At 40.6% G+C, this 12,218-nt stretch overlaps 1 protein-coding gene across 1 annotated transcript in view; it reads right to left on the minus strand.

Moving 5' to 3' along the window:
* ADAMTS17 (ADAM metallopeptidase with thrombospondin type 1 motif 17) overlaps nucleotides 1–12,218 on the minus strand; it is a 192,240-nt gene that overhangs the window by 36,197 nt on the left and 143,825 nt on the right. The window contains exons 17-19 of the mRNA XM_056347461.1: nucleotides 9,819–9,976; nucleotides 5,742–5,901; nucleotides 3,598–3,733 (exon numbers count right to left, since the gene is read on the minus strand). Of these exons, the coding sequence (XP_056203436.1) occupies nucleotides 3,598–3,733; nucleotides 5,742–5,901; nucleotides 9,819–9,976 (454 nt within the window). The remainder of the gene's footprint in view (nucleotides 1–3,597; nucleotides 3,734–5,741; nucleotides 5,902–9,818; nucleotides 9,977–12,218) is intronic.

Raw genomic sequence — 12,218 nt, forward strand, 5'->3', positions numbered from 1 at the left:
TGTGTAGGAACACCACATATTTAGCAGGTCCCTGAAAGAACTCAACCTCTATTAATATCTATTACAGCAAAGAGGAGGAAAATTAACAGTGTTTGCATACAGGCCATTACAAGTCTAACAGTTGGGAAATTTCATGTGGTTTTGGTTCTTTTCCTGCATTAGAGGGGAGCAGTTTCATATTCATAGACCCAACCATGCATGCTGAAGTGTGTGGCCACTGGCCGACCTATGTTTTCAGTAATAACAGCTGATGTGATCTGTGATTTCTGAGTCCTGTGCCAACATGAGTGCTGGGTTTGCCTATATATTTGGGTTGGTGCTCAGTGTGCTGGAAACAACCCATACGCACCGCATGCAAGAATCCAGATTCCATCTGGTTACAGCAGGGTTTTGTAAAAAATATCTAAAGAGCTAGGCAAAGGATTAGAATAAAGAGGTGCTAATAGGGTGCAGTTGGGACAGGAAAGGAAGCTGTAAAGAATTTAATGGAAAAAGAGGGTCAAGGAACATAAAAAATAAAATAGGAAGAAAAAGAGGCATTTTTTTAAAAGGTGAAAGAGTAACAATAATAAAGAATGAAAGATTCTTTTACTTTTGCCAGTTTCAACAAAATCCTTAAGAAAATTCTCTTCTCTGACGTTTAATTTTAAAACATGTCAGTGTATCCAATCCTTTTTTCAATCATGCTTTGTTTTTTTCAGATGCTGGGTTGCAGAGTTCTAATCTTCTCCTTGGCCTCATGAAACTACTGTCCCCTGCCCCACGTTATCTGCCTCTCCCAAGAGGTGGCTGAAGTTCAAAGGGGTATCTAATTTGCAAAGCACTTCGGAATCGTGCTGGAAAAAAGGCACTGTTATTAGTATCATACCCTTTTCTCCTCCAGATCACTTTATATATATATATACATGTGGGTTATAATTGTTTTCTTTAATTTTTATTACAATCTCAACAGCAATAGCCTCATCCTCTTCCTCCATTTATACAACATGATTTCACCCCATCCCAAAGAGTTTGCAATCCAGATTATACGTGGGTTGAAAAAGGAAGTAAAGGAACAGTGTGGGATAGTGAATTAAAGTCACACAGCACATCCAAAAGAGAAACAGACCGAGTACCCTATGACCCAGTTTTGTGCTGGCCATAAGACCCTTCTCTAGAGAGGCGATTCTCTTAAATTTTGAGTAGAAGTGTAAATGTAGCTCAAAACGCACAAAACAGAGCAGGTTTGCTACAGAAAGGAAAGCATTGTTTCTTCTTCTGACCTCAGGTAAAGGGTTTAGGTCTGAGTGGAAACGGGAAAGGACCTTATTGTAACAAGATGCTACAATAATTTTACTTGAAACCCTAAAACAAATTCAAGACTCATAAAAAAAAGCATTGACATGGTGAAAGAGAATGGTTTCTTTAAGATGTTCTTGGTCAGAGAATATGCTAAGCATGCATTTCTAATATCTGGGTGGGCAAACGCAAGTGGAAATTTAAATTCTACAGAGGCACAGAGAATGTGCTTCTGAAAATGTTTCCAGTTAAAAGCATGTTAAGTGTGAAAGTGTAGTCTACATGGAGGGAGTGAGGCAGTGTGGTCTATCAGATCATCAGCAAGGATTTTGTGGCCTTTCCGGGTACTAAGCACATTTGGTGTTTGCTGTCATTGCTCTGAAAAAAATGGACCAATGAGGGTGTCACTGTACCAGTGCTAATTGCTCCTGCAGAGAACTGTGTTGAATTGTGGCTATAAATTGCCTGGTAACTCCACACAAAAGAAAGGATACCCTGGAATAACATTAAGGGTTGGACCTGAATCCCCAAAGGAACACAGTCTGGATACAGGAACAGAGTATTCCTTTCCCAGGAGGTTTTGTGTGATTTAACCTAACCCACAGGCAACCCTGGGCAGGCAGCAATGTCATGGAGACAGCGTGCAACAAGGAGGAGACTTCAACAAGGGCTCTGGGTCACGGAGAAACCCACTGAGAAACAGCACTGTGGGTCTTATGGCTCTAATAGACCTGATGGCCAAGACTGCCCTTTGTTGCTCTCAGCTAGTAGAGGCAGAAGCTGTCCACTTCTTCCACAGCTTCGTATGCTGATTTTCCTCACCTCTACCACCTGGAACACCTCCGTGTACCTGCCTGGGCTCACTCCAGTCTCCTCCCAATGGCTTCACAAAAGGTCTAGGGATGAAATATTTCATGCCAGGGTAGAAACACAAGCAGATGTTCCCTGTTTCTGTCTTTCTGAAAGAATGATATGACGGAAATCCCAGCATCACTGAATTTAGGGAACTTCCTCATGGAAATGACAGTTGCTTCTTTGAAGTCATTGGGAGTCTGGCTCTCCTTACACACCTAGAAGCACGTGGGGTATCTCGTTACACCTTTCAGTACCCCTGAAAGTTGTATGGCCACAATATTGTACAGCAGCAATAACAGGCAGTGCAGACAGAAAATGAAACAGACTAGCCTTATTGATGGATTACCTGACACTGGATTTCACTGCTTCAGGGCACTTTAATCAGAGTGCAGGTCTAATTAGAGGGAACCGTGCTGTTTCTCATTTTCTCTATTGTTTCTGCCAGCACGATTAGCTTTGTAGGTATGTTTCCCTGGCTTGTCTGATTATAAAAGATGCAACACCTAGCAGGTTGTTTTGAATACACTTTTTTAGATATTGTTGAGCTTTGTCCTAAATGGGTTTTATGTTCTATATACTATGAAAACTGGATAGTTTTGATAAACTTTACTGCAGACCAAGAGTGAACTTTTTTTTTAGTAAATAAATGGAACAAATTCATTTGCCTTCCTGTGTTTTGCCATTTTGGCCAGAAATATCTTTTTTTATACAATGCAGATCAAAACTGATTCAGCAAAAAGTGCTTGCCAAATTAAAAAGAGTGCTATTTATTACTTTTAGAACTTATTACTATTAGATCTCTAATTATTGCTACTGATGCAGAAAAGCTCCCTTACTGAGGAAAGCATCTGAAATGTGTTTCGTCATCATTTCTTGACTTCAGCAAGGTACAGCAAGATTCCAAACCTATGCAGCTGTTGCTAGACATGGCACAAACTTCACATGAGGAAGAGACACTCTTCACCTACAGACTCCCAGTCTGAACTATGCTAATACAGATCAGGCATGCAACACAGCAGGTCAGCTACAGTGCTTAAAGGCTGGGAGCTGCCTGCGAGGTTTTTTTGTAGCACTGTTTCACAGATCAGATCCTACTCTGTGCTGATTAAAAACACCAAAACCACGTTTGGATATGCAGTCACTGCACTCTTGTCTAACTTTATAGTGCATGTTGCTCTGTCACCCAGGAGGCAGCCAAGGGGAAAAGAAAACCATCCCCAAACAATGCATGAGGGTGGCTTGCATGGAATCTGGCCTTAATGGCCATACATTAAATGGACTCGAAGGTAATGAAAATCTGACCTGCTCAACAAAAGGAAATTAATATTACAGCTGGTTACTATGGTTAACAATGTTTCCCAATACTTTTAGACATTTTCACCAGGTTCACCAGATGGAGGCTTTGGAAATGGGCAATTTGTTAAGGAAAAGGATATTGGGTTTTATTATTTTTTAACTCCTTACCGTGACTGGCAGGGGTGTGTGTTACATTTCCTGACCTGGGGCTCGGGGCGATTCACTCGTTGGCAGTCACTGTCATTCACCAGTGTCATGGTCTTGTTAATAATTCGAGTACAAGACACAATGGTTTTCCGTTCACCTACAAGTCAAATAAAAAACAACTCTGAGTAAGGAAACCAGTGGCTAAGAACAAAACCATATCAACTCAACCAAAACTTAAAAGCTAGGAGCAACCTACTATCTCTACAAGATGTAATGTACACAGACCTACCACCTCTGCACGCAATCTTATTTCCCACTTCTGTTTTACCTTTGTAGTGTTCTGGTTTTTTTTCAGAACAGCTACAAATCTTTCCCCAATAATTGTGAAATTGGCTGCTATGCAGGAACAACACATTAGGCTTTCTCTTTCTAGTATTTAATGTGGAAACAATCTTGGAAACAATTTGCTTTCATTTCTGGTTCCTCTTCCACATGTAGCTGTGCCCTGTAATCACCTAGGACAGATGTGCCAACTATGTAAGCTGAAACTACACAACCATCCACCCCTCAGTGACTGTAATGACAGGACAGCTGCCTCTTGCTGCTCTCCATTCAGGAAGAGTCAGTTTGAAAAGGAGCGACCAGGGTTCAAGAGTGATAGACTGAGCTTGTTCATATTTCACAAAGCGGTGAAATTAAGCCACCAAAATAAGTTATTTCTCATCTCCTTGTTCTCCAGATGTACTACTTTAAAACCCCTGCCAGCAGGAGACATCTTAGGAGTAGTCAGCATTTCTCACACAAACTGTCTGTGCATCAGGAGATTCAGGAATGGCAGCAGCGTGGCCCTCAGGTTTCAGCCTTCTGCTGTGTGACATCAGAAAAGCTGTGCCTCAGGGGGGCATGACAGAGCATGACAATGACCAGTTGTGACAAGGAAAATGCCATTCCCCCACCGTGTACTTTTTGCCTTACCACTAATTATTTTGGTTTCTTAAGATCCTCTTTTAACCCTGAGTCTGCATCAAATTGAGTTTATTCATGATCTGCAGCAGATAATAAAAAACAACTCAAATCCTGTTAATGAATTATGAAAGTCTGTGTGGAAGGAAGAAGGCCCTTTTCAGCTTGGATAAGTAGTAAAAGCATCTAACAAGCAAAATATAAGAGGTGAATTGACATCCAAGCTACTACTGGTGGGTGCCATGTTGCCAGGTACTGATTTAATTATGTGGCAGGCTAGAAACACAAATCCAAAGAGCCACAAACAAATTTCCTACTCACTCATGTGATGGTGTAATGGCTCTAAGAAATTACTGTTTAAATATATGAGTAAAAGTGTCCACTTTAAATGGAGTTCTATTTACAGGAAAAAAACAAATCCATGATTTCAGTACAGTGAGGGCAGTAAGCTTGACAACGTGAAGATGAGCACTCTTTCCTTCTGTCACATCATATGATAAATAATTGGGTGGTTTTTTTAATTGCTGGTGAAGAAAGACTGGCCAGAATGCATGGAAATGATCTGTTTTCTCAGGGAAATCCGACTTCTTCCAGCACTGAAAATTCAATGGACAGTGGCTGACAAACCATTCTCTGGTTTCACAGGCATCATTTTCCCCCAGGGTTTCAGCAAATCTGTCCCAGCACATCCTAGGGATCATCTGAAAAGTGTGATTTGCCATGTGTACTCCCAGAAAGTCTACCCCACATTAAGAGCGTCTGATGCAATCTTCAGGAATTGTCACAGCACCACCCCCCCTGTTTCATCCCTGGGGAACCAAGTGTCTTTCAGTGAACATGCCTGAACACCTGTGAAAACTCTGCTCCAAGAATGTGACGGAGGCTTGAGATATGGGGCTGCACACGGCGCCTTGAGTCATCTGTGGAGCACTAATCCAGGTGCAGTCCCAGCCTACGGGTAACGAGCCGACAAAGCAGTGTCCCTGCCAAAACGCTGGGTGAAAATTAACTGTGGGGATGTGGATGATAGCTGGGAGAGCTGGTGAGAATGAGCTCTCCTTTGAGTTCATTATGGCAACATCCATTCCCATGGCCAGTTTTCTTCATGCTTTGGCAACACTGCCTTCTGCAGGCACCTCTCTAATGCCTGGTGTCTGCAAACACCAAACAGCAAGTCCCACCAAGCTTCCAAATAGCCTTACCCCCTCCACACTGCACGCTGCATCCTTCCCATCCGCTGTGCGTCCAGATGTACAAAGAATCCTGTTGCTTTTCTGGCTCGCTTCTGTTTTCAGCAGTATAGTTTACAGGAATGGTGTATTCATAATGAATTCCATAATTCTGGTCATGAAATAACAGCACCTGGTTCGGCAGGAAAAGAAAGCCTGTTACAACACACTGTGTACTGGGAAAGCCACAGACTGCAGAGACAGTAATGCTGGAAATGCTGTCTCTGGCCAAAATTTCTGAAATATAAGCACCTCGTGAAAGGCAACAAAATCTTTATCTAGAAACCTGAAATTACAGTGGTATTGGTAAAACAAGGCATCTGCGGGAGCAACAACTGCTTATGATTTGTGACTATTCAAAACAGTCATGGAGATGTTTAAACCTGAAATATGGTGCATAACTTTGTTTAAACCTTAAATGTGATCAGCAGGCCACTAGCTATCTAAAGAGAAATATAAGACAACAGGAAGCATTACACCAGCAGTTTTCATGTAACAACTATTTTAATGAGCATCTAGAGTCAAAAAGTCACTCATCGTGTCTGTTCTACCCTTCTTTTCTAGAAAGCAAGCTGTCGGCAAGCCTTATGCAGAGACTCAGGCTTATGGCTGGGGACCACTGTAGAGAATGGGGAGCTCTGGGTTAACGCTGTGCTGTTTATGGATCATGGTCCTGGACAGCCTGCTCTACGCTACCCTGCCTGAGCAGGGGGGGTGGATGAGACAACCTCCAGAGGTCCCTTTCAACTTCAACCATTCTGTGATTCTGTAAGCTGCAGAATTTACGGAAAGAGGAATAGGGAAAACTGCTTATTTTTTCACCACAGGCAGACGACAGTTCTGGTACTGTTTTGATTTACGTGTTGGGTTTCATTTAGCTCTCACTTCCACTGGCTTGGTCAGAAGTGAGTAGAAGATACCCCATGAAGTATAAGGTCCATGGAATCTGAGTTACCACACTATTAACAAATATCATAGAAGTACTACTGTAATGCTGATAGTATGGCTTTAGACTTACTTATACTTATTAACCCATAATCTCAGCGGCGTTAGGAGAACTCTGCTGGCTCTTGTCACCTACTGAAATAGGAGCAGCACCTTATCAAATGAGATATTTTAAGCAGGGCTATCATAAGTGAAGCAAGCAGCTGCCCAATTAAAAAAAGCAAATTTGCAAATGCTATTTTCACAAAAAAATAATTTTCCCATTCAAATTTGCAGAAATCACTCGTACTTAACCAGTAATCTCACTAAAGCTGTCACAAGCTCATTTAACCAAAAAAATAACATGTGCTGAAAGAAAAGGTCAGCTTGTAGCCACTGACATCCTGGAGGTCTGTGCAATGAACACCGTAGGGCTACACAAACTCAGCACCTATGAGTTGCTCTGCACAGGGCATAATCCTGGGCAGAAAAGTGTCTTCCAGAAGATGTGGGGAACAAAGATATGATTTTGCTTCAGCTACAGAGGGAGCCTTACTACTGGAACTGAATACCAAGCTTGAAACTAGCCAGCCATCATTACAGTTTCAAAGATGATTATCTTTTTCTAAACACAAGTCAAAATACCAGGCAGTCAGGGGCAGAGAACTCAAGTTCTGCTCTGGCTTTCTTTTAAGTGCACAAGATACGAACAGCATGTTCTACAAAATTGATCAATCAGTCTTGTCTAAAGGATCTTTACACTCTGGGAGTGTTTGGTTGTCCTCCGCTGCTGAGAGGAGGTCTAGCACAGGCCTAGTTACACAAACATTAATTTCTCCAAGAAATACACTTACAGCAATTCACTTGAAGAAATGCCTCAAGTATTAAAAACCAGCTTCTAAAAAGAAATTCTTATTATCTCAATATGGGTGCAAGACTAGTGAATCTAAAGGCCCATATGAAACCAATTTCATGCAATTTCGTAGCCATATATAATTGGGTTGTGTGTGTATATGTGTGTATAATTGGTTTCAAATGCAGGTCACAATGGATTGACTGAAGCTTCTGGCTCTTTGTCAGTCCAGTGTATTCCACCACTGTTTGAACAACAGTTTTCTATTTAGAGGTTACTGGTAACCATCCTACATTTCTTGCGTTGAAAGAATGAAACCCACTACCCTGTATGAAGGAAAAGATTAATATCTGATTTGAAGAAAAGACTTCATGTCTGCTTTGTTTACGACTGGCAGTGATTTTAAGCCACATATTTTTTTAATGGTCTGGTAACTTTTAGTTTCCTCCTTTTTAATTATTTCTGGGAGGGAAGGTGAAGAAGGAAACCTCCTCTTCATTGCTTTCATTGCTTTTCATTGAGAGGAGGAAATTTCCTCCTCTTGTATCTGCTGAAAATGCCAGTCTGTAGCTGGAGAGGATACTCACAGAGACCTTCACAATCACTAGTTTTTTACGTTACCTACTGCTTAATGAGAGGGAAATGACAATTTCTTTAAAAACAAAGCTCTGCTGATGCTGAAGTTCACAAAATGCTTCTACTAGTTTTTACTGCAGTGCATCTCAACCAAATAGTCCTCTGGAAGTTTCCAAGAGCTGGCAAAGGAACCCTGCACAGCATCTTCACAAACGGTACCTGTGCAACTCCTTTTTCTTACATGAGGTTAGGAAGACCTTGGCAGTACAAGACACTTTGTCAGAGTCCTGGTTTCAGGAGGAAGACTTGTGTTAAGGCCAAAGTCAAGCAGAAGCTGATTTTTCTGATGATGAAGGCTCCCGTATACACCTGTTTTGTGTGGGCAGACCTTGAATTACGTGGCTGAGTCAGGAAGGTGCTAGTGTGCCCAAACCTGCACTACAATTCCAATAATAACCTCTTTGAATTCAGCTTTACACCAGTCAGTACGTGAACCTGGTAAACTCACTCATCTGCCTGAGAAAGCAAAGACAAAACACCTCATGTTCCTATGCAGCATATTTTGACACAGAGAAAGTACTGACAAAGTGGAGTAGTATTACAAATTTTTGTGTCTGTGTGAAAAGTTGAAGCAACATTTGAGCTTTTCAAACTGGGCCATGAAATGTTGCACAATGAGCAAAAATTCAGGTGATAAAAAGGAAAGACTTCTGATTTTTAGCAGTACTCGCAGATAGCCTTCAGTGAACAAACATGGCAAAAAGTCGCAAGGAAAAGAAATATCACACAAATATAACTGGATTAAAAAAGTTACAGGAAACAATGCATACATTAAAATACTCTACATTTCTATGCAAACCTTGCTATAGAAACCGTAAAGCTTTCTGCAGACTTTCAACTAGTAACACATATATGAGACAGGCATTATTACAGCTGTCTCACAGATAGAAACATTAAGGTTACCACCAACATTAAGGGACTGGCCCATGAGTCACCCCATCACCCATTAGTGACAGGACTGAGACTACAATCCTGTTCCTCTCACCCTTGTGGACTTCTCATTCATGTTCTCATACAGCAGCCATACGACTGTATATAAAATGACATGCTTGGTTAACAAAAGGATTATGCTGAACATTAGGAAAACTTTCAAGAACACTTTAAAATACATAAAATAGAAAAAACAACATAAAGAAACCAAGGTACATTTCTGTGTGTGACTAAGTCACTACAGAGGATAAAATTGACATCTATCATCTGTACATGCCAAAACTTCATCTCTTCTGTCAGAGAAATGGTGTATTTAAATACAGAATACATTCTGGCATAAACTGAGAAGATATTTTGGCAGATATCCTTTCATGTGTGTGAGTGGGTATGTCCATGAAATAAAGAAGGTGTCTGAAAACCTACATCCTCTAGAATAGACCTATCACATTGTCTGTGACACATTACAGCGGACTGACTTACTGGGACACTGCATGTTCTCCCAGAATAAGAGCATCATTTATTTTTAAGTAGGGAGCTGGGTTTTTTCAGCCCTTGCCATGCTGCAAAAGAATGTAAAGAGAAGCACTACAGCATACCTTTAAAAAACTCTGGTGAGGAAGCAAACAATCAAAATTTAACTTTCAGCTAGGATATAAGCCCTTTATGTTGCATCACTTAAGAAACACAAACAAAGGATATAAAGTTACCATCAAGTGCAGTGGTATTTTAGTTGGTCCTTTGGCAGAGATTTTCTCCCACAGACCCCTTCGCACGTACCGGACAGTAGTGCCTGCGATCTGAAACTCACCAGGAAGCTCAATTTTCCAGTCGCTGTTAATGGATCTCTTACTGGAATCTTTTAAAGCTGGAATGAATCAAACACCATGGAATGTAATGTAAGCAAATTTGTAATTACAATATAAACTATTAAGCTTCTTTCTCAGCCCACCTGAAGTACAAGATGCAGTAGCCTTGTAATGGACATGAGTTTAAAAGAAAAAAAGTATACTTCTAGCTGACTCATCATAATGCTTCTAACTTGGACATATTCTGTATTTCAGTTGATGAAGGCATTTCTAGTTATATTAGAATTGCTATTAAGTAACAGTAATGTCATATAAACTGGTCTTGCAAAAGTTTTACTACCTAAAATTGTTACGTTATGCTTTCCAAATAAGCAATGTTCTCTGTTTCAAAACTCTGAGGCATCCTCTGTGCCATTCCACTGCCAGAAAATTTAAAGGGAAGAAAAAAAGAGTGTGCAGAAGGAGTTACAAAGGAACTAAAAAGAAGGAAATATAACTACCCACTGTCCTTGAAAAAATTCTACTAATTTAGGACTAAATTGTGGAAATCTTCCACAGTTTGACCTGTTTCAGGAGCATGTCCAAAACCTACACATACTTATGGCATATTGTTGAATTCAGTTACATATACAGCCCTGCTTTTGCAAAGGAAATCTTGCACAACTGAAATGTTTTTCAGCGAAAAGAAATTTAACTTGGATTTGAAACTAATATTAAAATACTACAGCATTGTACTAATAAGAAAGAACCACAAAGCAGAAGTGACTGACTAGGAAAGTGCAAAACTTACTAGCCCATTTTCTTTAACCAAGCTAGGCAGAGTGCAGATTGTAAGCAGAGAGCATAATTAGAGAACAACCAGTTAGAGCCATAATTCTTCCTGGAATAATCTCAATATTATTTGTCAAAGGTTACATGAGAAACATGTAGGCATGCATGTAAAATGAACATGCCTGGAATATCTGGTACATTGAAAATTAACATGTAGATAACTTTAAACATTTTTTTCAAATCGAACTATTTAGATTTTAATCTTAGAAAAATGGATGGTACCATAAATTTGGACAAATATACCAAATTGGCAGACATGATGTAAGAATCTAATACCACCGAATAGCTGCTTGGGTATAACCTGAAGATACTTCTGGTAAAACCCTTATATACTTGCAGTGTTATACTCTTACAGCTATTAAAACTGGTACTTGGGGTGAAACTATGAGAGCACCAGTGGCTGTAAACCGAAGCCTGGTTTGCAAGGCAAGATCTGTGTGCTGTTATGTAGACTGCCCAGCCTGAGACAGCTTAAAGTCTGGCAGCAGCTGGGTTCAGAGATTCTCATTCAGACAGCATATAAGGAAACCATTTCTAATCTTCTAGCATTAACATAAAATTTATAGATCATTTATCTCTAAACTCTCCTGCCAAATGCAGCAAGACAACTCTGCATAATCTTTTTTTAGTTTCCAAGCAGAACCAGCTTTAGAAACCATATTTTCCTAAGCCCTCCTTGAGAAAAATATCAATCAAATGTCTGTGTTGATACCCATATGAAGATTTTTCATTCAATTTACTGACTGAGCATCATTTGCAGCATCTAACCTCTGGGGAAGTCTGAGGCAAGGGAAGGTCACAATGTCCTCTGCAGCTGTGTGTGCCTTTCTGAGGATCTGCATCCCAGGGAGTTACTGGAGAAAGGTGAAATAACTTTCTGTCCTGGACACAAACTTTCTGACAGCTCTCATGGTCCCATTAGAGGCTCCAAAATCAGGGTGAAGGGAAACTGCCAAGTATGGTTTCCCCAGGAGGAGTGGGAGGTATGTGGGGGAATGTTTTTTTCTGAGGGAAGTCCTTTTTGGCACACAGGCTAAAAGCATGATGATGTCCTGGTATTTGCATTCTACAGCAATACAACTCTGTTGGCAGCTTACTTTTCTTCCTGCTTTGTTCCTCAATCTACAAAGTACCTTCTGCAAACTTCAGACACAATTCTGCAGCAGGACTGCTTTCCTCTGCCAAAGCCTGGTGGCCTCCAGGCAGATCAAAGCAGCCATCACACCGGCCTCAAGGAACTGTGAACATGAATAATCAAAGCTGTGGATGAGATAAAACTATCTCCATGCAGTATGGCTGACTAGTAAAGATATCAGGGCATGTGCTCAAAACAGTGTATAAGAGCTTGAATGACTGTAACTGCTTCGGTTCCAGCTCATCATCAAAGAAAGATAGCTTGCTGATGAAAAACAAAATGTTTAATCTTTGTGGACCTCTTTTCTGTTTAAGGTTTGATTTTGATTGCTTCAG

Source organism: Falco biarmicus, chromosome 7 (genome assembly GCF_023638135.1).
Source record: "Falco biarmicus isolate bFalBia1 chromosome 7, bFalBia1.pri, whole genome shotgun sequence".
NCBI classification, from domain to species: Eukaryota; Metazoa; Chordata; class Aves; order Falconiformes; family Falconidae; genus Falco; species Falco biarmicus.